This window comes from Conger conger, chromosome 18, assembly GCF_963514075.1.
Source record: "Conger conger chromosome 18, fConCon1.1, whole genome shotgun sequence".
In the NCBI taxonomy this organism is placed as follows: Eukaryota; Metazoa; Chordata; class Actinopteri; order Anguilliformes; family Congridae; genus Conger; species Conger conger.
The window spans coordinates 21,418,150-21,443,728 of record NC_083777.1 but is presented as its reverse complement, the minus strand read 5'-3'; the positions used below and the strand labels follow the sequence as shown (position 1 = coordinate 21,443,728).

At 44.9% G+C, this 25,579-nt stretch overlaps 1 protein-coding gene across 1 annotated transcript in view; it reads right to left on the bottom strand.

Annotated features, from left to right (window-relative positions):
* Positions 1-7,367: 7,367 nt before the first annotated feature.
* The window catches only part of LOC133118207 (protocadherin-15-like), a 145,518-nt gene continuing 127,306 nt past the window's right edge, over positions 7,368-25,579 (bottom strand). Inside the window, exons 28-39 of the mRNA XM_061228017.1 lie at positions 24,224-24,400; positions 22,802-23,020; positions 21,539-21,547; positions 21,126-21,236; positions 20,948-20,963; positions 14,828-14,833; positions 13,019-13,060; positions 12,832-12,905; positions 10,863-10,977; positions 9,615-10,408; positions 8,244-9,470; positions 7,368-7,507 (exon numbers count right to left, since the gene is read on the bottom strand). Of these exons, the coding sequence (XP_061084001.1) occupies positions 8,264-9,470; positions 9,615-10,408; positions 10,863-10,977; positions 12,832-12,905; positions 13,019-13,060; positions 14,828-14,833; positions 20,948-20,963; positions 21,126-21,236; positions 21,539-21,547; positions 22,802-23,020; positions 24,224-24,400 (2,770 nt within the window). The 3' untranslated portion in view covers positions 7,368-7,507; positions 8,244-8,263. The remainder of the gene's footprint in view (positions 7,508-8,243; positions 9,471-9,614; positions 10,409-10,862; positions 10,978-12,831; positions 12,906-13,018; positions 13,061-14,827; positions 14,834-20,947; positions 20,964-21,125; positions 21,237-21,538; positions 21,548-22,801; positions 23,021-24,223; positions 24,401-25,579) is intronic.

Below are 25,579 nucleotides of genomic sequence, written 5' to 3'. Positions count from 1 at the left end.
TCCAAAGCGCTGTACAATTGATGCTTCTCATTCACCCATTCACACACACACTCACACACCGACAGCGATTGGCTGCCATGCAAGGCACCGACCAGCTCGTCAGGAGCATTTGGGGGTTAGGTGTCTTGCTCAGGGACACTTCGACACAGCCCAGGCGGGGGATCGAACCGGCAACCCTCCGACTGCCAGACGACTGCTCTTACTGCCTGAGCCATGTACTGTGGCAACTCGTCATGGGACAATGTATCCTTATACTGCGGTCTTTTGGTCACAGCTGGTGATAGAATTACAGTGGTCATGTGATTTGTGCATTGATACCGGAATGGTTTTTGCCAATATTGAGAGAGGAATGAAAGTTCCCTGATGTTGCGATCATTATTATGTGGCTTCAGCTTTATGATGAGAGATAGGGGGAGAGACAGAGAGAGACAGAGTGAGAGAAAGCAAGAGCGAGAGAGAGACAGAGCAAGAGAGCTAGTTGCAGTCTTGGTTCAGATAATTGTTTGAAACTGCCATAGAACATCAGTTAAACTTCACTCATACAGTTTTAGACTGACTGGCCAGCTGAACAGGGTACGAACATGAATGTAATATAAGCCATAGTACCTGTTCAAACTTCATCTTATTCAATATACACTCACTGAGCACTTTATTAGGTTTTAGACTTATTTTGTTGACTTATTGGTCTTCTGCTGCACTAGCCTATCCACTTAAGAGGCTTGACATGTTGTGTGTTCAACAATGCTCTTCTGCATACCACTGTTGTAATGTGTGGTGATTTGCGTTACTGTCACCTTCCTGTCAGTCTGCCCCTTCTCCACTGACCTCTCTCATTAACAAGGCGTTTTTGCCTGCAGAACTGCTGCTCACTGGATGTTTTTTGTTTTTTGCACCATTCTGTGCAAACTCTAGAGACTGTTGTGCGTGAAAATCCCAGGAGATCAGCAGCCTCTGAGATACTTAAAAAAAAAAACCTGGGTGGTTTGAGTAAATAATTATTACCTTGAAGTTTTAAACACTGTCACGTTGAAAAAACATGAACTCAGACTTTAAAGGAAATACCATGGAAATACGCATGTAGGGTGTGAGTCTAATTTGACAGAGACAATGTCCATTCATCCTCTTGCTTTCAAAACACACTGGAGGATTCTCTGAAGGAATGAGCTCTTGCAACACTCAATGCTGCTCTGGCCTTTTAGATCTGCGTTTCACAGAGCCAGTGAGAGTAAATTGGTTTGAGTATTTAACCTCAGCATTATCCTCTACTGCACCTGTAATCTGCTGCTTCTACAGGCATGATGTGCTAGTCCCAAAGACTCAGACTCAACATTGCATTCTGACACTTTGATTTACGCCACGCTGAGATAAGACGGCTAATTATGGAATTATAAGTAATTGCTGGTCCTTGCCAATCCACCTGTAATAGCAGAGCAGCTAGTTTGTGTGGAATGTCAGGGATACAGCAATCTTAACTGTAATTAGAGTTAGCGCCCCTCTGAATGATCTGTTTTCCAAAGAACAAGTGATCGAGCACGCCTTGTGACAGGTGCTCGAGAAGGGAGTGCAATAATGCACTTTGGTTGTTAAATGGTACATTTTATATGTACGTAGGATACATCCCGACTGAGAGACAGTGACATTGTCAATGCACACTGGAATGTGTTGAGTCACAATCCCAATCCTCGAGGACACAAAAACGTGAAAATGAACGTGAAAGGACCGTTTCTGGAGAAAAGAACAATCTGTACCTTTCACACTTCCTCAAACAAGGTTAAATCAGGTTATTAACACAGAATATTTGCTACAAGCTAGGGCGTGATTTAAATTCAAAGTCACTGCTGTCCAACGCATCCATTCAATGGGACTTTTACTTTCAGTTACACTGAAGATATCACGTATTCGTGGCTGAAGATGACGTGCAGTAATTGGAATCTGAAAATGGCCTGTGGTACCTCAGTCTCTCAACTACCAGCTGTCAGAGCACTGTGCCCTACTTTGCAACCCCTTGCAACAGCCACTAGCGTACAGTCACTGCTCAGTACAGCAGTGAAAAGGCAGTACTGTAAAAGACAAAGACGGCTCTTTGAGGACCGACGGAGTTAATTCCGTGAAGGAAGATGGCACCCCGTGGATCTCAAAGCCCCCACGAGCTACTCGCCCTCACAAGCCGAGGTGAAATCATTCACTTTTACACCTGCCCCCCACTGATATCATATCACTACTGACAAAGATGGGAACACAAACAAACCTCTCTGGATCACGATAAAAGCTCTCAGTTCCAGCCTTTTGTTTGCAATCGTATGAAGATACACAAACAGCCATTCTAATATAATAGCGTTTAGCTACTCATACTGATGAGCATGTTGAGATGAAAGTTCAACCTGTACGTACTACTACCTACACACGCCTGCATGCCAGCATTAGAATGGCTTGTGGCCGTGGTACAGAATTGGATCTTTCACATGATTTGAAGAACTGCAACTCCACAGGGAAAACAAGTGGAAGTTTCCTGTACTGATTCTGCTCCAGAAATCTGCAATTATTGTATTTGATCAAGGCAAAACCGTTATCCATCTTTTTAAATATGCAAAATACTATAGCTTAACAATTAAACAGACTGTGGAAAGCCCTATACCTAAATCATCATCTACCACTACTACTACTACTGCTACTGCTACGGCTACTACTACTACATTTAGCAGGCTTGCTTGTCAAGACTGACTTAATAATTGTGCAACTCGCAATCCGTTTTAACTCAGCAGGGTATTTGTACAGAAGCAGTTGAAGTACACTTTGTGAAGGGCTCAAAGGCAGCCTTCCAGAAAATCAAAGTCTTCTCCTCCTGTTACCAATACAGCACCCTAATCATGACACCACACTGCCAACCCCATGCCCAATAATGCTAATGATTATGAATCTAATTTAGCTTTGCTAGAACTATAATAGACAGGTTGAATATAACATGTACGTACATCATTTGTAAAAATACAACAAAGTCATTTCATTTCTGTGACTATGTTCATAGGGCACTTGGGAAAACGGGTATCTTTTGGTTAGCCAGTCCTAATTAAAATGTAGCCTGATGTATTCAAACATGGAATTGTACAATTAAGAAAGTCTACTGTTCAATTTCGCTGATTTGAGTGAATGGCAAATAGTTAATTAGTTTGAGGTCCACCACAACCGCTCCCAACATGAGACCCACCAATCACCAGGGCTACTGAGTTAAGGGCTACCATCATGTGACATTCCGCCATCTAGTGGCTAACAGAAATACATCACCGGAGTCTCGTACAGCAAGGTGCGATCTTGTTCACACAGCCTACGCATCCCCAGAGCATCACCACCACACTAGATAGTAGTGTAGTAGCATTGTTGATCAGTGAAACTTTCATAAATTTATCTTTTGTAAAACATGTGTTGTGAAGTATTGGGATTTCAATTTGAGCCAATATCTGATAACAATAACAATAACAACAACAATAATAATAATAATAATAATAATAATTATTATTATTATTATTATTATTATGCATCAATATGCATGCAATTCTTCCAAATGTAGTTTCAGACAAAATGTTGAATTTGCGAGTAAGTGACCAAATGAAAAGTAACCGGCTGCCTGTCTTCCCAGCCGTAATCCCCCATCAAAGGCTGTCACTGCCCTGGGAGGGATTACAGGTAATTGTTACAAAACAAGACAGGCCATTTTGATTTACAGACATCTCATTAAAGTACGATGGTGTATACTCCCCCGAGTACTGAAAAGCTACTCTCTGCATTTCAGTAGCACTTCATTAAAATGGGACCAACAAATTGAATACTCGTAAGACAAGGGCAACCTTAACTAGTTCTAGAAAGACCTACTGGGCCCTGCAGTGTGCCTGTAGGTCTATATTCCATGGAAACTACATTTTCCATTTTTGTCATTTGGTAGACACTTTTAATCCAAAGCGATTTACAAGTACAAGCAGAAACGGACTAACAGAGAATACGTTTGCATACATTAAAATCCAAATTCTCCTGCCCCCAGCAGATTAAACATTCGGATGGATCCAACCATTTAATTCTTCTACACCTGCAAAAGTCTGGGGTGTGCAAGGTATATATTGTGTATGGGTGCTTCAGGCAGATTCACTACACTGTACCAGGCCAGCACTCTTGTTATCCCCCAAATAAAAAATTCCCATTTCCCCTCCCTCACGAAGTTGCTGCCTCCACCACGGGTGACCCTAAACATTCACGAACGACTCCCCCACCACGTACAACCAAAATCTCCATTCCAGAGGAGCTCGTGGTTCTGCATTTTATCAGTTCTGGGTGGAATCTATCAAGCAGCCCCAGGTGAGAACAACTAGAACAAAGAGATGGCAATCGTTTAATGATGTCATTGCATGCAGACAGCCACGACCTCTGGCAGCTGAAATATTCTGTGGATGAACAGGGATGAACTTCAGTTCAAACCTGGTTTGTTCACTCTTTAAGCCTGCCAATGCATGCTTATTCCGGTCGACGGATAGTCGACCTGCTTGCAAACAAACACCACTTTAATGCAAATACTATACTTAATTAATCCAGTGGTGCACAATCATGTGCTTTCAAGGGCTAAACATGAAGGTATTCATTCCAACCAATCACTTCACCTGCTGATTTCGCTAATGAGTGCCCTCCTTTCTGTTTGAAGGTGTGTTAATGAGTAAAATCAGCTGGCGTAGCAATTGCTTGGAATGAAAACCTGCATTCTCTCAGGCTCAATCCTCCATGACCTTTGACTGGGCACCACTGCTCTAATCTTTACAGCAGGTGCCTGTGATATTTTATGATAATTGGTGCTTATGACAAGCCAATCCAGATGATATTTTGATCCGTGCCAGCTTAGAGCTGTGCCCATGAGCTTCCAGGAGAATAGACTGATGACAACACTGGTCACATGACATTTCAGTCACACTGAACATAACTGTTGATTATTAATGTCATGCCGCATGGCTGATGATAGTGTCTGTTAGACAGTTACATCTGATCAGGCAAATGTTCTATAATGAACTCCCAGTCCTACCCTTTTGAATACTCTTGCTGTGTTTTTTTGCTGATCGCCTTGACATTTAGTTATTCACCCTCCAGCCGCACGATTTCCTGCTCACATGTTTTTGCGCATGGTCAACTTCTGTTACAGACAATATTTTTGGTGTGTGATTTCTGTGTGTCTGACATTTAGCTCAAAGACATGTCTGCAACCCTGGTCCTGGAGAGCCACACACTCTGGTGTGCTTTGTTTACACCCTAAAATCACCATCAGTTCAGACCCAAGTAACCCTGTGAAGTGAGATAATCAATTAAAGCATTGATTACCTAGTTAAATGTACAGTAACAATGAAAACCTTCAGGACCAGGGTTGCAGGCACCTGCACAAGTTTGTTTTAAGCATGTAATTTTTTTTTCAGCTAAATAGTTATTTCATGATGAAAGTATTTCAGCAAATTTCCTTGTATTTATTTATTCAGACTGATTACATTTATAATAATCTCCATAGAAATAAATCAGTTAAATTCAGATTGCACATCGTCACATACCTCAGTAGATTTCTTGACTCTCACACTAGTCAGTGCATGCAAAATGGTTAGTTATTATTAAATGGTGAAACTTCTTGTTCAGGATCATGTGCTGAAATTCTCCTTTAACTACTTAAAGTCCTGACTAATAAAACCCAATCCAATGTAAAAGATTTAGGTGGGACAAATACGCAGTCAACAAATACATGAAGAAAGTTTATTTTTTGTATACAATACAGCATTTGGTTATCTTTTCAGTTCTGTAGAGATGTACTTGTATGACATATCAAAAGTTCAGTAATCACAGAGGATATCACATTGCATTTTATTTAGTTAAAAATATCACACTCTAATTACAAATGTCAATTAAGAACCATAAAATTGTAGCCAAAATATTGACATATATGCCAAATATGTATGCAGTATGCAAATCTGTAATGCTCTGAAGTATTCATTTGTCTATATTTGAGCATATATCTTCCAAGATATATCATACAAAACATCTAATGATTTGAATTATTGTCAAATAATGACCAAGAAAAACAAAAACAAAACCAAAGGCCTCCTCCTCAAACAGAATATCTTATAACCAAAATACACTTAGACTAGCTTAATTTAACTGTAAAACTGAAAAACGGACAATCCATTCATGAGATTGTGTTCTCTTCTTGAGAATTAAAAATCAGGTAATACTAAAAATAATACTAAAAATAATAGTTTGACATACTAGGGATGTCAAACTCATATCCCTGAGGGCCACAGTGTCTGCTTGCTTTGTGTTTTCCTTTTGATTAGCAGCCAATTTAGGGCCATGTCTGAAACAGCTTACTAGCCAATAATTGAGGATATGTGCTGCATACACATTGTATACAGCTAGTATACTCAATAGTAGGCAAGTAAGCTGTCTCAGACAGAAGTGTTTGGAGATTAATAAGCATTTGCTTAAACCCAGCAAAACCAGGAGACAGTTTGACCCGACAGGAGTGATATCAGTTAGACTGACCATTGTTTTGATGACCAAAAACTGAAATGCTTCTCATCTTGGTTATTAGAGTTAATACATTCTGAATTCATTCATTCCTTCATTCAGGCACCAACAACTGAGTACCACACAGATTACCACAACGTGATTATGTGATCCAGTTTGTTAGCATATTGCTTTAACAAATGAGTTAGTCATTTTAAGAAACCCAAATTTTTCGCAAAATAAATCTTATTGGTTATGCAAAGAGGATAAACAAAACATAAGTGCAACCATGTAGTTTTTCTTGTAGGAGGGAGCGGCAAGGGGTCTCCATGTACAGCATTAGGCATAAAACATGAATCTCTTCCTTCGATTTAAGACAACAGAACTTAAAAAGGAGAAGGGGTCACAGTTTTGTCATTGGTATGTGCAGGTTGTTCCAGGGTCCCATCCACAGCTCCTCGTCGTCGGACTGCGTGTGCTCGCTGTGAGACTCTAAAGGCTCTTTGACCTCCTCGCCGTTCAAGGCGGACTCCTGCTCGTCCGCGCCCCGGCCCCTGGCTTTCGAGTTGGACTTAGGCACTGCGGTGTCCGGGCCCGTGGTGCTGGAAGCCAAGGAGCTACTGGAGGGTCTGGCGTTGAGGTTCAGGTTCAGGTTCAGGTTCAGGTTCTCGTCGGTGGCGGAGGAGATCCCCGTGGCGACGTGGCCCCCGAGCGGGAACCTTTCTTCCTGAGTCACCGCCAGTTTGTCCAGCTTTTTGAAATGTTTGCCCAGCCTGGCGGGGGAGCAGACCTTTAGGTTGTTGGAGTGGCCGGGTCTCCTGGTCCTAATGATGGACCCATTCTGAGCGAGGTAGACGGTCCCGTTTACATTGCTGTGGCTGCTCAGGTTGGACAGGCGGTTCCGCTGGGACTCAGGGGCGCTGTCTTCCCCTGTGGAGCTGGTCTCATGCTCCCGGTCAACCACAAGTTTGATCCTCTTGTTTCGCCCATACTGGAAACATAGACAGAGGACACAGAGGATGGTTACATAGGAGCTTACATGGGAGAATGGAAGAAGTGTGGGTCAATTCCATCTTGATTCAATCAATTTTGTAGAGATATTTCAGTCAATTCAATTAAGAATCAAAAAAAATTGTCATGGATAATTTAAGCCATTTTTGAATTCCAAGAATTTAATTTTAATGACTGAAATGAAACTGACACCACCCTGATCACGACTGACTCATACACAGTCCAGAATCCATCTAAATGTAATTTATTTTATCCTTGTTTGATTAAAACAGCGTATATTCTTTCTAATTTCCAGTGACCACTGCAACAAAATGTTTGATAAGAAAAAAAAAATTGAATGCTTAATTAGGTTTCTTGCAAATAAGGACAAAGTGCTTTGCATTTAGACTGATTCTGGCCTGAAGAGTAATAAACAGTTTCAGAATTCATTAAAAACAAAGAAGAGCACCAATACCGTGTGTACAGCAAAAGAGAACAACACAAATCAGGAGTTGCAGAGATGTACAGGATAAAGTTGAAAAATACATTGAATAAAGTTATTTTTCAGCTTTGGAACTTGGAAGGACTGATTTTTAAACAGGCACTTCAAACTGATTCGCAGTGTTTGAAAGCACATCAAAAAGTGACACTTCAAAAGAGAGAGAGAGAGAGAGGTTGGGGCCAGGCCAGGAGCACACCAAGCAGCTCACTCAAGCAAACGACTGAACCCAGCTTACTTGACTGCCCTACAGTTCATCTACAAAGAGGTGCCACCTCCCTCGGCCCCCGACTCTTCATCCTCCCCATCCTCATCGTTGGACCCAACCGAGGGCTCGCTATGGCCGCTGTCTTCTGAGGCCACAGACGTTTTGCCGGAAGTTATTGCATCCTCGTCGACTTCAGTTATAGGAGAAAGTCCATGAAAATCATCAGAGCTTTCCACTGCGCTGCTGCTCTCTTCCGAGCCATACGGCGTTCCCACGTGCGGGCCAACACTCCCCCCGCTTTTTATAGTCGAGATGCTGGATCTCCTGGACTGCGCCCCTGTGCTGGACTCATCCTCCGAGGGCTTTGACTCCGCCTCGTCTGATGCCTCCTGCTCGCTCTCCTCATCGATCGTGTCCTCAGAGCCTCCAGAGAGGATGGATTTCCGGGACCTATGGCTCCCGCCGGTGGATCTGGAGCTTGCAGCGCTCCTCTCACTTCCGGACTGCGAGCTTCCGCCGGTCGACCGGCGGCTGGAGGCACTGCTGCGCACTGACCCGCCATCTTCTGACCCGCTGACCTCTGACCCGCTGGCCTCCGCCTCGCTCCCGCTTCGCCCTGCACTGCTGCCGGCCTCGCTCCCTGAGGCCTCTCCGCCCGATTGCTCTGAAGACCGTCTGCTGGCCCCGGTCAGGGAAGACCTTGCTGAGGAGTGGATGGAGGACCTCTCGGAGCCTGACTCGGAGCCAGATCTCTGGGAGCCTGACTCAGACGCCGATCTCTGGGAGCCTGACACGGAGGGAGATCTCTGGGAGCCTGACTCAGAGCCAGATCTCTGGGAACCTGATTCAGAGGCAGAGCCGCCAACATCACTACTCTGCCCACTGGACTTCTCTGATGATGCCCTGCTGGTGGCTGTCCTGGATGACTTCATGGAAGAGCGGGCAGAGGAGGACATCTTCGAACCAGAGCCCGTTACCCCAGATGCCGTGCTTTTGTCTTCATCGTCCTCATCTTCTTCCTCTTCAGAATCTTTCTCTGTACCTGACTCGTCTTCCGTACCTGACCCTTTCTCTGTACCCGACTCTTCCTCCGAGCCTGACCCTTTTTCTGTTTCAGACTCTTCTTCAGCACCCGATTCTTTTTCTGTACCTGATTCTTTCTCAGTACCCGATTCTTTCTCTGTGCCCGATTCTTTCTCTGTGCCCGATTCTTTCTCTGTGCCTGATTCTTTTTCTGTTCCAGACTCTTCTTCTGCACTTGATTCTTTTTCTGTTTTGGACTCGTCTTCAGAACCAGATTCTTTCTCCGTCCCTGACTCCTTTTCCGTTCCTGACTTCTCCGTTCCTGACTTCTCCGTTCCAGATTCCTTTTCTGAAACAGACTCTTTTTCTGAGCCGGACTCATCGTCTTTCTCGGACTTGGACTTGCTCTCCTCATCCGAGTCGTCGACGGGCTCCTCCTGCTCCTCATCCGAATCCACCGTGCTTTCCAGGGCATCGTCTCTGTCCAGGTCCACTTTAAGATAGTCCTTATCCTCACCGGAAGCGGCAGACTCGTCCCCAGACTGGTCCCTCGCCCGGCGGGCTCTCTCGACATCCGAGCCACTAGCCTCTGGCTCGCTCTCCCCCGTCACGCTGATGGAGACCTTGGACTTCCTCTCCTCCTCCTCACTGGCACCTCGCGAGGAGACCTCGTCCTTCTCGCTTCCTGCGGCCGAGCTCCTGAGGCTGCCCTGGGACTCCCGCCGAACCTGCAGCTTTTTGGAGATGTTGATGCGCTTCAGCATTTTGCCCAGCTGCTTCTTGGCCGACGGCTTCTCCGAGACTACGCCCTCCGCCGTGGAGGGCAGGCCGGCCAGGCTGTCCTGGCTGTCAACGCGCCGTGCGGACATCAGCTTGGCGTAGTCCTTGTCCTTCTTGCCCTTGAACATCATGGGGAATAGTTTGGCCTTTTTCCAGGGGGACGAAGGCGTGGGTGCGTCGGCGGGCGGTTCGGCGCCTTTGGAGGACACTAACAGCTTGCTCAGCTTCATGACCGACTTCAGCCTCTTGGCGGCTTTCGAGCTTCCGGTTTCCGCGGCGGCGGCTTCTTCTGGCTCCGCCTCAATCTCATCCTCGGGAGGCAGGTCCCTAAACCCGACCCTCCTGGGCGGGCCGCCTCGCATTGGTCGTCTGCCCCGCCCTCTCCCACGCACCTGTCACAGTGACAACACTCCAAGCAATGAACATTTTCCTTTGAAAAAAGATGCGCTCCTTTTCTCTGTAGTGCACGTGTGCCTACTCTGAATTTGAAATTCCAATTGAATCAGTTAAATGAATGCTTTTTTATTCATTACAAGGGATTAACAGAGGATACCTGAATACTTGTTTAGACAAATTCCTGGGGGGGAAGAAAAAAAAGATGGATTTTTCATGGCTCAAAGAGCCACACATGAATTATGCATAAGAACAGCCAGACCTTTTTTAAGAGATCGTCACTTTCCACATAAGCGCAATGGAATAATTTTCACCTTAGTTTATTACATCTGTACTTGCGGTGGATATTAAAGTGCTTCGAAATAACACACACAAATATATTTTCACCTGTACATAATGGTGACTTTACCAGGCTGTTAATGCAGGAATGAAACGATATTGGGGGGAATCTACCTCAGAGCCATGTGGGCTGTAGTAAAACCCATCATCCTCCATGATTACCTCTCCATATTCATCGTACATGGGGGAGATCAGCTTTCTGCGGCTCCCGTACTGTGGCAAGTCATACCTAAGTAGAATACAGGGAGAATACAGAGAGAATACAGTTTCGCACATTGAATAAATTTGCATTAAAAAAAAATAAAAAATACTTTATCCTATTGAATGTAGTAACAAATGTAACACTCTGAATGCCTTCCTCTGAGTTGCTTTTGTCTACATTGCTTCCTCTAGGCTGCTTATAATGTCTCCCAGGTTGTGTGTAGCTGAATATGTAATGCAAACGGTTTCCGCCTTTGGGCTACTGTGTGAAGATGCAATGAGGTGTGTAGTGATGGCAGGGATGTAAGATTTACTGGACATCTGAGTTCCCAGGAGTCTTATTTAGCAAAAGCACTCCTTCCTCTCCATAAAGCTGAGACTCACTGCAGAAAAAACATTGTTCCAAGTTTTGAAATCTCTTACTTTTTGCTTCCGGGAGAAACGTGATAAACTGCATTGACAAGACACACCTACTATTTTTGGATTGCTGCCCACATTTATAAAGACATGGAAACCACAGAGCAAGAAAATGTCCCCAAAAAACAGTTCAATCAGCAAAAGAAATAAAGGAATATTGATTGGACCTTCATCGTAACTCAAGAGGATGTTCCATCTTTTAAAGACGGCAAATATTCGTTTTCCATCTGGAGGGCAGACATTGAAATATAGAACGGGGTGAGCGTTGGTGCCAGGGGAAATGACTGATGGAGATTGTGAACAGTTTTTTTTGTCTGGGTCCCCCTCTGTTAACACAGCCTCCCCCCTCACTGCTCTGCACAGTGACACAAGCCAGGGTTACAGGACTTTCTCAAAGTTAGACATGGAACAAGAGGCCTTCAGAGCACCCTCTACAGGTGAGTTTGTGCCTGATAACCAGACTAATGGTTTGGCTTTTTTTTATTGTTCGAGTTAATATACATGAAATCACACAGTAGCCAATCTGGCCTATAGAGATGAGATTCTATGGGACATCTCTCCTGGGTAAGCTGGTTTTAGCATGTAACTGTACAGTAGGTGTGGCTTCATGTAATTGGCCTTAAAATGGCCACCTGTTCTTCATAAATTCTTTTTAATTTTGATTAACAGAAAAGTATGATGATATATTTAATATGCCACAGTGTTTAAAAGGTCTGTGGTTATCTGAGACCTATGCAAGGAGTACCATATTAACAAAATATTTCTTAATTTTTAAGAAATATTCATCAAAAACGTTTTCTGTCCACTTCTAACGATGTATAAAAAGCAAATCCAAGAGTAAACTGCAATTACATCACATCTGTTCTCCTAAGTGTCCTATTTAATCACAGGCCATATGGCATTTCATTGTATAAACTTAAATGTGTGGCTCAGCCATGTATTATGATTGAAAAGGTACCTTAACTGTGTTTATAATGAATTATAAAAAATTCTGCACATTTAGCAAAACTGAAAGGGATAAGGCTCCGGTGGAGGTACTGGCTTTACTTGGCAAATGATGCAATTAAAGCACATTTCAAGAATGGTTCTGGCAGACTGTCGTTTTAAATTTGTTTATACTGTAGGTGAACATATAAAAAGGGATTTCTGAGATGAAAAGAGAAATAATGAGGGAGGTTTAAAGCGCCACATCACTTTCTAGGTTTTTACCAAAACATTTCAGTTTAAGTATATTTTTTCAATTGGCCCAGGCAGTTTTTTGTTTACAATGAAGGAATATTTCAAGTTTCTGAAGGCTATGCAGCTTTACACTGACTGGTATAGGGTCATTCTGGGTACATAATATGAATTATTGAGAAGAATGTAAAACTATCCTTCAATGTACACAAAAACTGTCTGTCTCAGCCAATCGTACACATAATAAAAAACCCTGAGAGCAGACGATCCCCATCGGAGAAACACTTACCCCTGATCATAATTATAGTAGTCCTGAGCATAGTACTCTTGTCCAGGGTCGATGCCAGACTCCATAGACAGCTCCTGAAGATGAAGCATAGCTGTTACTCCAAAGTACACCCACAGGCATGCAACAGCGAGCCACCCAAGCCCGCCGGACTACAGCACAAAGCTTAGAGAAGGGGCAAAGTCCGTACCTCGGGCCGGAGGAGGGACGGCCTCAGCAACTGCTGATGTTGCTACAGATTTACGGGAAGAGGAAGAGAAAGAAGTTGGAGACAGAAGAGAAAAGAGTATCCCAGGGATCATCAAATCACAGCGGGGGCTGAGAACTGCTGGTTTCCCACCGTCTCTATACCTGAAAGTCCAGTGTTAAGAGAGTCTGGCCAATTTGGAGCACTAATTGTTCAGTTAATTTCCCAGGAGAAAAGAAAACCAGGGCTGGATTTGGATTCGAGAGCCAGATTTGATAATCCCTGGACTATAGCTTCATTTAGCTGGTGCTGGATGTGCAGAGACAGCAGAAAAGGTCAAAGGTTAAGGATTGATCTTCAAAAAGAAGGTAAAGTAGTAAAAATATGCAGTGTGGCAGCGGACAGTCTTGGCTCATTCACGCATAGAATCGCACTTTCAAACCTTCTCCCCGAGCTGAGTGAAGCTGAGATGCTACATTTTAGTATTTGCAGGCATTAAATATCTGCACTCTACATAATTGCTAAAATGACTGAAAATTGTTGTGACTTATCAAGTAAAAAGTTTAATTCAGCTTTCACACCATGAAACATCTATGTCCATCTGTAAAAATGCTTACCTCGTGGCGTCCATATCCTCGCCTGTAATAAGAAAGGGGAAATCATGAGTAAATGACAATGCAACGGAATCATTTTGACATAATAATAATAATAATAATAATAATAATGATGATGATGATGATAAAAAAACGAAATCATGGATTATTTCCAAGTTTCAACTTACGTGTAACCGTTTCATCCTGCCTTCTCATTTTATAATACTGGTATTTCATGTATGACCCCTGTTATATTGTGTCTGCGCATTACCTTTGAAGGCAGTCACAGTCAATATAAAACGCATTAACTTGCCAAAATATAGCCATTTTCACCCTTTGCTCAGCAAACTAACAAACGGAGAGGAAGACTGAATGACATCGAAGGGAAAGCAAATTACAAAGCCACCATAAACTTCTGGAACAAACTTTTAAAATATAATCTTTGTGATACGGTATATTGACTCTCTCTGCCGTGTAAGTGAATTGTTTTCACGATTCAAACCAACTGGAAATGGCAGGAATTGAATGATGAAAGCTTGCGGGCCAAAGCTCAGAGAATTAGTCGATGCCTCTGTCTCGGGGTGAAGAATAAAGAGGAAGGTTCCAGATGGAAACCGCCGATAATATTGCAGATTCCTGACGCCCAACACCGCGCGCTGAGCCGCATTCATAAAAACCAACCCCATCGCTCCCCGGCCTCGTTCCCCTGAAACAGGACCTTTCTGTTCATTCAGGAGCGTTTGGGCAGTGAACAAAAACGACCTAATTACATCACGTTTTCTACTCGCCTGGCAGATGCTAGTAATCCCTGGTGACTGATAAATCACATAACATTTACATATCACTTTTTTCAGATGGAGAGACAGGCAGAGGATGGGTGAAGACTTGTCACTGAACAGTGATGACTGTGATTGCTTCTGTTTCGGGGAGCTGTGTGGGGATGGTTCGGTGAAGGTGGGGTACTGCAGTGCTCCGCTCCCCGCCTCCCAGTCGATGTAGCTGGAGGGACAAAGCGTTCCACTGGCTATCTCGAAAACGAGAGGCGGATTTATTCCCCGGCGTGGATATCACTGATACTGCGCTCTTAACAGGTCCTGCATCTCTGAGGATTTAAAGCGGGGAGGGAGACTGCCCATATCTACACACTAATGTAATTACTAGAAAGTGGAACGTGTGCCAGGTTCAAAGCACCTGAGGACGAGATTATCTCCAGCGAAACTCGTCTCTGAGAGTCGCAGATAATCACATCGTCGAGACGCGGCGCGGGTCTGTCACGGAGGAATCCCAATACAAATCACAGGGCTTCTGAAACGGGCCGACCGCTCAATAGAGAATGTCCAGAAATCAACACAAAAGGGAAAATAACTGCCGTTATGCGCCCGTGTGCTGACACATCCGTCTTGTTGCAGTAGTAACTGACACGGGCCGAAGCGCCTTCTGACACCCTGCCTGTTTGATCCCCCTGTTTAGCAGCACAAATTCTCGGAGGTTTCCTCTGTTTGCGGCCCAGTCTTTCCTGTTATTTCCCAGGCTAAAGTTGGTCATTTGCCATTTTTTTGATCTGTGTCAGATCTGCGCAGTAGCATTGAGCGTAATCCCGTTCACCAGTGAAAGAGGCAACAGGGAAGCGCTAGTGGGACGCATTACATTCAATATTTACACTGTAGGTTGTCTTAACCTTAGACACCTTAAAACATTTTTCATTGTTTAGACCACTGCGTTTGGTAAAAAGAACAACTTCAAAAGGACAAACTTCAACCTGTATCCATTTAACAGGAGGCCAAATGGTATGCCAAGTGATTTTATAATTGTTCAAGTTGACAAAAGTGTGACAAAAAGGAGGTTGTGGCTCTCTACTGATGTTTTAATTTCTTTATGAGGTGCAGACAGGAGAGGAAGATGAGAGTCTTGGAATATGGGAGGGTTCAGTAGCTTCTTAAAGCGAGCAAGTTTAAAGGATAAAACTGCTGTTTTCAAAACACAGATTTCTGTGAACAGGAATAGACCCAATGACTTGGGAATTGTTTCCCTTTAACATTTTTTGTGTCTCATTCATGATGGACAGCCAGGTAGCATTAGGCAGCGATCAAAGGACTGTCACCTAACATTGGTTAACATTTGCTAACGATATAGAACACACAATTAGCTGTCAATAATTTAAATATAACATGCTACTCTTCCAATGCCTGAGGAAGTGGAGGACCAAGCCATAGTACTGATGAGGTGACAATGACTCTCTCTAGAAATCGACTTTCGATTGCGTACCACTCCAGATCTTCCTCACTAAACACGGTGTCACACAATAACCCTTCTTTAACAACTCGCACAACATGTAATGGCAAGTGACAACCAATGGGACGGCTTTAAGGTCTGAAGTGCAGTCAAACCAGTCATTTGGAAGTGAACAGTGTCAGGTAATTTGCAGTCACGCTTCTGCACTGACAACTTGATTGCGAGTCTGCTCGAGCCGTGAAATTAGGGCGGAGATGGGACAGTTCTTGGCAGGCAACTGGAGGAACATAAAACTCTCTGTCTGGAAGGCCCCGGCTTGTCTGAGCTCAAAGGTGGCTGGAGAACAATGGGAAGTACAGAAGGAAAGGACAGAGAAGCATGCAGTGTACAAAAAAACACATTTATAAACAATCTGAACACTTGTGACACTATGTCCATTTTGAGACTGACTGAATAATACCTTGACAACATTAATTTACGCTTTGAAGTCACCTGTATATCAGTGATGGTCTCATCATGAATTTGGCATGTTTGCATTTCTATGTTGTCAATATTGGTTTAAGTCTTTATTCATGCTTTATTCTTAAGTGGAGAAGGGGGGGCATTCTGCAAAGGATCCCTCTTTCAAATCTGAAATCTTAAAGCAATTAACTTACAAAATTGTGTAAACATCAACGAAAATATGTGATGACTATAAACAACCAGCGTACAAACATTGCTGGAGAAAAGATGAGATGAAAAGAAAAGGAAAACAGATGGACAGAGAGCAGAGGAGGCAGAGGGAGTGTGGAAGGGTCAGTGGGTGGCAGCCTGAGAAGGAAGTCACTTTCCCGCTTCCTCCAAAGTGCAGTGCATGCTGGGATTTGGCCGGGCAGGCTCCTGGGGGGGCGGAGGCAGGGGAGGGTCCTCCTCTGCAGACACTTGTGGCTTGTGGACCGTCGGCGGTGGGGTTTTGTTCCTATCTATTTGACAGTACAGGTTGGCAACGGACCTCTCAATGGCTGGAAGGTTTTGGAGGTTCCGGAGGATTCCTTTCAGTTCCTTCCTCGGGGCCTCTGGTTCGGACAGGGGGGGAGTGGGGGGTATGGGGCGCAAAGAGACTGGCCGAAGGGACACGTCCGGGGGCAGGGGGGGCAGGACGAATGGCGAGGCGGGGGCCAGCTGGCTGACGAGGGGGGGGGAGGGAGAGGGGAGGGGTAGGCGAGGGCCATACAGAAGCTGTGGGGGTGGCAGAGGTGGGGGCGGCGGGATCGAGGGTGGGGTTTCTACAGTGGGAGGGAGAGGGGGAGAGGGCGGGGCGGGAGGAGGATGCCAGGCTGGAGGCAGGGGGTCGTCTGGGATGATCTCCACCTTGACCTCACAGGGCTCCACGGTGACGTAGCTGGAGATGCAGGAGCTGAACTTGCGTAGCACAGGCGGGGTGGGCCGAGGGACGGGGGGCGGGGTCAGGTCGCTCTGGGCCACCATGGCGATGCAGGGGGGGATGTCCCTGCCCACCGGCGAGCACCTGAGGCTACCGTGGCTTTCTGGGGCCCACAGCATGTGGTCGGCGAGGTCCCACGTGTCCCCAGTACAGTTCGGGGAGAGGAGGGAGTTCTTGGACTCGCGGCCTGAGCGGGGCATCCTGTCCAGCAGGGCCTGCAGCTCAAACTGCCGGGCCTGCTCTCGGACCGTCAGCTTGGGCTCCGCCCCCCAGCCCCACGGCCCCCAGGCACGGTCCAGGTCATCCTTACTGCCCCTCAGCTCCGCCTTCAGCAGCTGCATCTCCCAATCAGCCGGCTCCGCCACCAGCTGCCTGCTCAGCGCCTCGTACACCCAGCGGCGGTGGAGCGGGGCGGGCAGGCTCCAGGCGCGGCCCGCCCTCCCGCCCTCCCGCCTCAGGCCCTGCGGCTGGGGGGAGCGGAACCCCGTCAGGGCCCGCGGCCGCCCGGACGCCCCCAGACTCTCCGGGCTGTCGGGGCCCCCGTCCTCGTACAGGGGGTTGTTGACGGTCAGCGGGTTTTCGTCCGAGGGGAAGGCCAGGCTGCTGTAGAAGGCGCCGTTGGACGTCGGGTGCTTGCGGGCGGAGAGGGAGCGCGACATGAACGCATTCGCCAGCTGAGGCCCATCGCTCCCTGCTAATGAGAGCTTTTTTCCCCTGCTCCGTTTCAAAAGGAAAAGAAGAAAAAGACTTGAAAGGAAAGCAGTGATGATAAGTAGCAGTGATAAAATAGTGAGGAGTGGGGAGGAAAGAGGTGTGAGCTGTGTGAAGACACTGCTGAAGTGGTCGGCATCACCACGCTGCCTCCCATAGGCATTTCCTAAGTGAGATTTCTTCTAAAGCATGAATAAAAGATATGGATTAATTTATGCAGAAAGAAAGGCTTGTGTGTTTTTTTTGTTGGTTGCAGTGAAGTAAAGCATCTCCAATGAATCTTCATAACATCAATCCCTCTGAATGGATTCATTATTTCCTTTTTAGTAACAGTTGTTGATACTGTTTCAATAAATATAAAAGGTCTTAGTCAGGACGACTGATTTCTTAGAGAGCAGCAGGGATTTCTCAACGTGTCAACACAAAGCAATGTTTGGAGGTAAGTTTATGCCTTTGGAAGATTGTTTCTAAACTACTGACAGGTACTAAGGAAGCTGACAAAGAAAAACTAAACTACTATTTATGTAAAACAGCTTGTCATGTCAAACAAGTTGTCTGTTGTGTAAAGGAAGAGCAAATCGCCTACGTGCTAAACAACTAGCACCCACAGGGGACTCACTAAGCCTACATAATTGTAGGGAGGCATGTCATAAACAAGTGAAGGCAACTTTTTTTCTCACCTAACCTACATGGCAAGCTTACCTATCACATCTGCAACAAATACAAGGTTTAACATTCATCAGTAAGGCCCCAGAACAAGCTTCTAACACTAAAGCAGCTAAAGAGTGAATTCAAATGACAAACCCACAATTGAACCGGCAACAAAGGCTGCTTAGTGTCCTAAATACCATCAACATCAGCACAGATCATTATTGAGCGGTGAATACATTATCAGCGAGCTCTTAGCTCCCAGATAAGGATGTCCTATAATTGAGAAGGAGAGCTTAACCAAAGCCGAACCAGATTCCTAATGAACAAGCGGCTCCGGTGTATGGATCTGAGTCAGTGCAGCTGCCTCCGGCGAAAAGGGCCTACTTACTGGAGTCTGCTGGCAGAACGAGGGGACGGGGGAAGATGAGAGGGGGGGAAAAAAAGAGGTACACGACAGATGTTAAAAACAGGCTGGAAGAAGCGGTCCATGTCTGAGGAAGGCAATATCAGGGATTCTGTCCACCCCATAGCTCCATATTCTTAATTAAAACTGAACCTTCTGTTTCCCTGCCGCTGAAAAGAATTCCACTGTCCACTGTGACTTCGTCTTATGAATATGCATAAAGGGGCGAGTGCAAGGGCAATGGATGTTCTGTCCCCGGGCAGACTTTTTAATTAATATTTAAAAACTGTAATAAAGAACTAGAAACTGACCAACTAGCCAGTAGAATAGGCGGGGACCCGTCCCTCTCTCCCTCCCTCCCCGGATCGAAATGGAAACCAAGAGTTTAAAGTTCACGAAATCCCCTTGAGCTAAAGGCAAAGCTGTCATCAAACCGGGCGGATGCGAAATGAAATTGATAGATGTTTTGAGGAGGATTTATTCACTCATCTGACACTTTCTCGCATCTCATGAAAAGCTCGGCTCGGCTGTGACACGGTACAGCCGCACAGAACATCTCCTTTAATCTCCGCCCCGCATCTGCGGGACGAGTAATGGATGAGAAGTTATCTCCGGGCTTGATGTTTCCTGTCAGAACTTTGTCAACGGCGCTCCTTTTAGCGGTGACATCACGTAGCAGGCATTGCTTCAAAACCCCCTGATGCTGACATGCCACTGGTATCACCGCCGTCGCCATTAGATACAGATTTAGACATCATTATCCCGGGTTTTTTAACGTCTTTTTCGCGGTCGCCCTGGCAGCACCCCGCGGCTTTGCATCGGGCTGTCAGGCGTATCCAGCGACAGAGACGTCGCGACTGAAAGCATTCGCCCGCGACCGCTGTGGACACAAGGACACTAAACTGCTTCCGTTTTAATTACCTTTTAACACAGCCCAGTTCTTTTAGCTGGTCTTCGCGGAGTGACCTTAAGTCAACTACCCTGCAGATAATGAACGTCCGCATTCTGTTAACTCTAACTTTATCGAAGACATTTTTATTGCATATATTAGACGATGTTTTATTCAAAACTTAAATCGGAATATATTATTGGCTCTCACTCGGAGGAGGAACAGAACTGCTGAGGCATAGAAGTATGATAAAAAATTAATAACCAAACTTGCTAATGGTGCCCAGCACAATGGTAAATCTCCATGCAGACCACGGCAATGCATAGTAGCAGTAGCATTATATCACTGTGGGTGGCCAGGTCTGGTTTATAGCAAAGTTGCTTGCACCGTGGTGTGCCAAAACTGCAATGCTTGTATTTTGTGGCGCTGTTAATGTGACCTAGATGTGTCTGAATTAAGCACTGTGGAACTAGGAGTGGACAGTGTGCAGGTACAAATATTTGCCAGGTAAACCAATGGCCCTTCTTTGGTTGAATACTGCATGAAGTTTATTTAGGCAACTCAAAGGTGATCTCAAAGAGCTTTGATGAAGCCATCTGCTGAAACTCCCATATTTTGGCTGGCCACACCATAAAGGTGCAAATGTGAAGCAATTCAATGCTCAAACTCGATACTTCATTTATGGATGTGCTCCATTACAATTCATTTGAAGTCACCTGATTTGAAATTAAATATTTTTGGTCTGGTACACCGCAGAATATCAAGCTGGGAGTTGCACAGTCCGATAGACCACGATACGTACTCAAAATATGTCAGAGTAGGCACTAAAATTCAAAAATTCAAAAGCTTTTTTGATGAGGCCAAACTTTCTTTCTCTTCAAAGTGTCTCAGAACCATACAGTAAGCAATTAAAACATCAGCTATCACTCAATGTTTGCTGTATATATCAGTATGAAAGCGGAAAGACACCCAGCGTCTCGACTTAGCTACAAACGACAACGAAAGTGTCTGTGCTGGTAATGGCAGTGACCCCCGTGCCTCTCCGCCTGGGGTTATGGAGAACTCGTTGTGACAACGTGCACTGGTGAGCGCTGCTTCACCCGTAAGAAAAACATAGAGAAGTCCCAGAGAGTAATGTGATGTGATAGGTGAGTGGGAGTAAGTGGGTATTTAGCGGCGGGTCATCTGGATGAGGATAGCGGACTCACATGGTGCTGTCGCCCAGCTCCTCGTAGAGATTGCTGGGGGCTGCCCCGGCAGCTTTCCCCGCCGGCAGTGCCATCTGGATCCTGGCGGTTTTGGCGCACTCCGCCTGTCGCCTTTAGACGCAGGAAAAAAAAGTCACGAAAAACTAATTTAGCACCTACAACAACTCAGATGTTTCAACAACAATGCTACTACATTTCGCTGGTTTCACTCGGATCAAGATTATGATCAAACAGCATGTATTTATTATGTTTTTTTTTTACTGAAATCAAAACAAAAACTGGCACATTACATTTTATAAATTTTAACTTTGCGAAAATAAATTTTTCCCTTTGATTAATATACACTTAAAAAAAAACAAAGACACAGAATCATAAATATATCACGCAATCATAAATAAATTCATAGTACTTACTCTTTGAACCTGGTGGTTGGTAATGCAAAATGAGTTGATAAAAGAGAAAAAAACAAGTCAATAAGACACAAATTTCAGCATATTTCATTCATATATTTAATTAGACACATTAGAAAAATATTTTCTAAAAAAGGACACATTTCTGTAGATGTACAAGCATGCACAATTAATAAACATTTCCTTTCAACTTATTCACATAACAGTAAATGCTTGCTTTTATATAATACATTTTTACTCAACAGATGTCCCTTTCTAGCATACAACAGCTGTACTTATAGGCATAGCTCCATTTTAAGCCCTTCAGGTTACTCGAGGGTCTTCCTAAGCGAGTGAATTTTTCCAACAGATGTACCCCACCAGGAATTCAAACCCTAACATTAATGCGCGCAACTTGTCCCCACTTGACAAAAATGAGTATTGGTAAGCTGCAAACTCATAACTCAATAAATAAACAGGCTGACAGATAACGAGACAGACAGGGGAGTGATGGATAAACAGATAACGGCTAATAACAGTCATATAATCTCCACTTAATCCTACCTCCCCAGGTAAGTGCGAACATCGTTTGTCTTTCCCACTCAGCTATGTCTGGGGCTCTGAGAGGCTCCTCGTCTCAGGAGGAAGACGGCCGTGCTATTCACACGCCTGTCCGCCTGCCCCTTTCGGGCTGCCACCTTTAGCGGCGCCAGAGGTTTGCTGCCGCCATACGCCACTTGATTATCTCAGCCCGGGCAGGGGAATTCCCCCACGACCGCATTTGTCACACCCCGCATGAATTAATTTGTGTTAACGCGGTGCCAATTAGAAGATTAGCCCCGGCTCCTCAAAGAGGTCTCTGTGGCAAACGACGGCCAGAAAGAGAGAGAGAGAGAGAGAGAGAGAGAGAGAGAGAGAGAGCTCTCCACAGCTGGGGTTCAGGGCACATCCTTCTCTCTGTCGCTCTGCCTCTACCCCTCTCTTATCCTCTCTCTCCCCTCCTTTCTCACTCCATCTCTCCCTTCTATCTGTCTATCTGTCTCTCTCTATCTCTCTGGCCCTCTGTCTCTGTCAATATCTCTCTCGCCCTCTCTCTGTCTCTCGTTCTGCATTAAATGGCCTGTGATGTTTAGTTACAATGTGTTAGTGTCACAATAATGGCGGCTTGAAACTCAAAACTCTCTCCCCCTCTCACTTATTCTCTCTCTCTCTCCCCACAGAGTTGAAGCGCACTCGATCGATCTCCCTCTGTCCCCCCCCCCCCCCGTCTGTCCGTCTGTTACTCACTGGTTGTAGGTAACCATGACGATGAGGATGGCGGGGATGCAGAGGAGGATGATGATGATGGCCAGGGCGAGCAGCGCCCCCTCGGTGTAGCCCACAGCCTGCGCGGCCTTCTTCACGCTGGCCACGATGTCGGGCGAGCGGATCTCCAGGATGCGGCCGCCCTCACCCAGGTGTGGCTGGAACTCCTTATTAATGTCCAGCAGCTTCCCGTCCAGAAACCTGGGAGGGGGGCAGGGTCAGCTGCCGGGCACTCGTCCCAAAAACACACGTTTGTTTTGGCTGGCAAAACGGGTGCTTATCCAAGGAACAATAAACACTGAGAAAAGAGGGTTCAGACAGCAATGCCCTTTTAAAATATTTACTGAACCACAAGATGCTAATGCGTCGCTGCATAACAGCTTTATTTATGCTAAGTATCAACAATTACATTCATCCAGATGGGTCATACAGTACACTTACTTGAAATACAAGTACATACATCTCTTCAGATGCTGGGTACGTGAATAAACTCCCTAAGAATTTTCAATGGAACATATTTTTTTGAACCTATCACGCTTCCCACACAAGGATATTATTTGGTTTATTCACATGCAAAAGTTGTGAAAGAAAGTAAGTAACTGGTGTTCTTATAACCTTTCACCTGGGAGTCAGGTGTGAAGACAGACTGGCCAATCAGTAACACGACTTGTTCAGTTAATTACCCCGGAGAGCAGAAAACCAGGGCTGGATTTGAACTCGAATGGCAGATTTGATGACCCATGCATTATACTATACCCCCATCTCCAATTGATCAGCACTTCATTATCATACCTTCAGAGACACACTGGAGCTCATCTGAGGGCTATTTCCACTGCCTAATATGACTGGATATAGGTTTAACTGCTCAGTTATGATACCTGTGTGACTCTCTTGGAATAAACTGTGTTTTCTTTCCTGTTGAATCGTGTTATTAATTATTCAGGGTCACACAAGGGAACCGCAGGAGGGCTGAAAGTGCCTCGTCACCTGGCCCTCAGCGATGCGTATACGATGTACAACGTGTTTCTCCTCGGTATGCAGACCACGGCTGCTAACTCCCTCTATTATAGTGCAAATTGGCTTTCTTTAAAGCAAGCCGCTATCAGTTTGCTATTATAATAGCTCTCTTCTCCAAAGTGGCCATTAAGGATAAGGCTATTGTAAAAAAAAAATGCTCTGAAGTCAAATCCCAATAAATTACCATCTTTAGAAAGTGTCATTGTCGTCTGGTGGCAAGGCGTTGGGGAAGAGCATTTGTCTGGGCTCGTTCAATAGAGAGGATTAAGGCTCCGCGCTCCCCTGAGTCAGGCCCCCAGCTTTGAGAGGAAGAAAGGGGGCCAATGTTTCTATAAAAGGGCCATGAGGAGGGTCGCTTTGGGGGAAGTAGTTGGAGGACACGCTTACTTAAAGAGCTCCTGTCGGGATATAGCCCTGTTGGTCAGAGGGTCGATGGCGTACACCATCAGGTCGGATTTGGTGTAGTCCTCCAGCTCGAACCCGTCTCCGTGCCGCCGGGCCCCGATGGACTCCACCACCACTTTGGCCCCCGGGATCTGGTCCTGGATATAACGCTCCAGGATCCTGTGTTTGCCAAAAGGCACAGGCCACCAAAATGAACCATCAGAATACTCAGTGGTGAGTAAATGTCAGCCAGACGAGACCTGGGTCGGATAATTGTTTTGGAATCAAAAACTTTTCTGTGGTCGATTGATCTTGCCTGGTGCAATTGAGGAGGACCAGAAGGTGGGGCTTGCACTTTATGAGAGTATTCACTAGGTTTAAATTTAACGGACTGGCTCAGTAAAGTGTATCCAAAACCGGACTGGACTGGCTCAGTAAAGTGTAAAGTGTACCCAGGTCTGCTGCTGAATAAAAACTAGAGAGCATCATCATTGTGGATAAAAACAGATTGTTCATCTTAAATAGATTCAATCAATTCATGGTTAATGTATTAAATGTATGCTAAACAAAATTACACAAACATGTAACAAAAATTATTATCATGGCCTTTAGGAGTGGTAGTATCAATAATATTATGTAAATGTATTTGGGTATTCTTTTAATGAAGTAAAAGTCCTTAAAATATAAAAAGAAATCCCAATTAACCACTTTTTGTTTCAAGAGCCTAATCAGTTTATCTCTCCAAGATAAGTTAATTTCAGGAATATCAATGAGACACCACTCCTTACGTTCCATTAAGGATAATTTTTTATCAAGACTGAAGAGAGATTAAACACATTCTCGGGGTCTTTGCTCATCCGGTTTAATTTCAAGAACCTTCATAAAGCATGCATAACACCTTTATAAGCATGATATTACTACTTTATAAAACATTCATTAACAACTACCATTGTTTTGTAGAGGATAATCAACCAATGGCAGAACACATCAACCAAAATGTGTTCTGCCACTGCGTACAACACAGGATTGCTTATAAAGTAGTTACTATGTAAGTAGTTACTATGCTAAATGATATGTTATTCATGCTTTATACAACCCTAAGAAGCATATTACTTCATTAATAAGGAATCTCAATAAAGACAGTTTGCCTGTAGACTTTTGTCATAAGCATTTCAAAATGATTGTAGGTTTTGTAGGTGGGGGGCTGGAACAAAGTGCCCAACTAACACAAAACATTATCACAACATTGCTGCCATGTCATGGCAATGTTCTTACATCGACAAAACCTTCCAGTAACATTGTGAGAACATTCTGTGCTAGCTATGACTCCTAAGCAGCCGTCGTTTCCTGCTGAAGCTT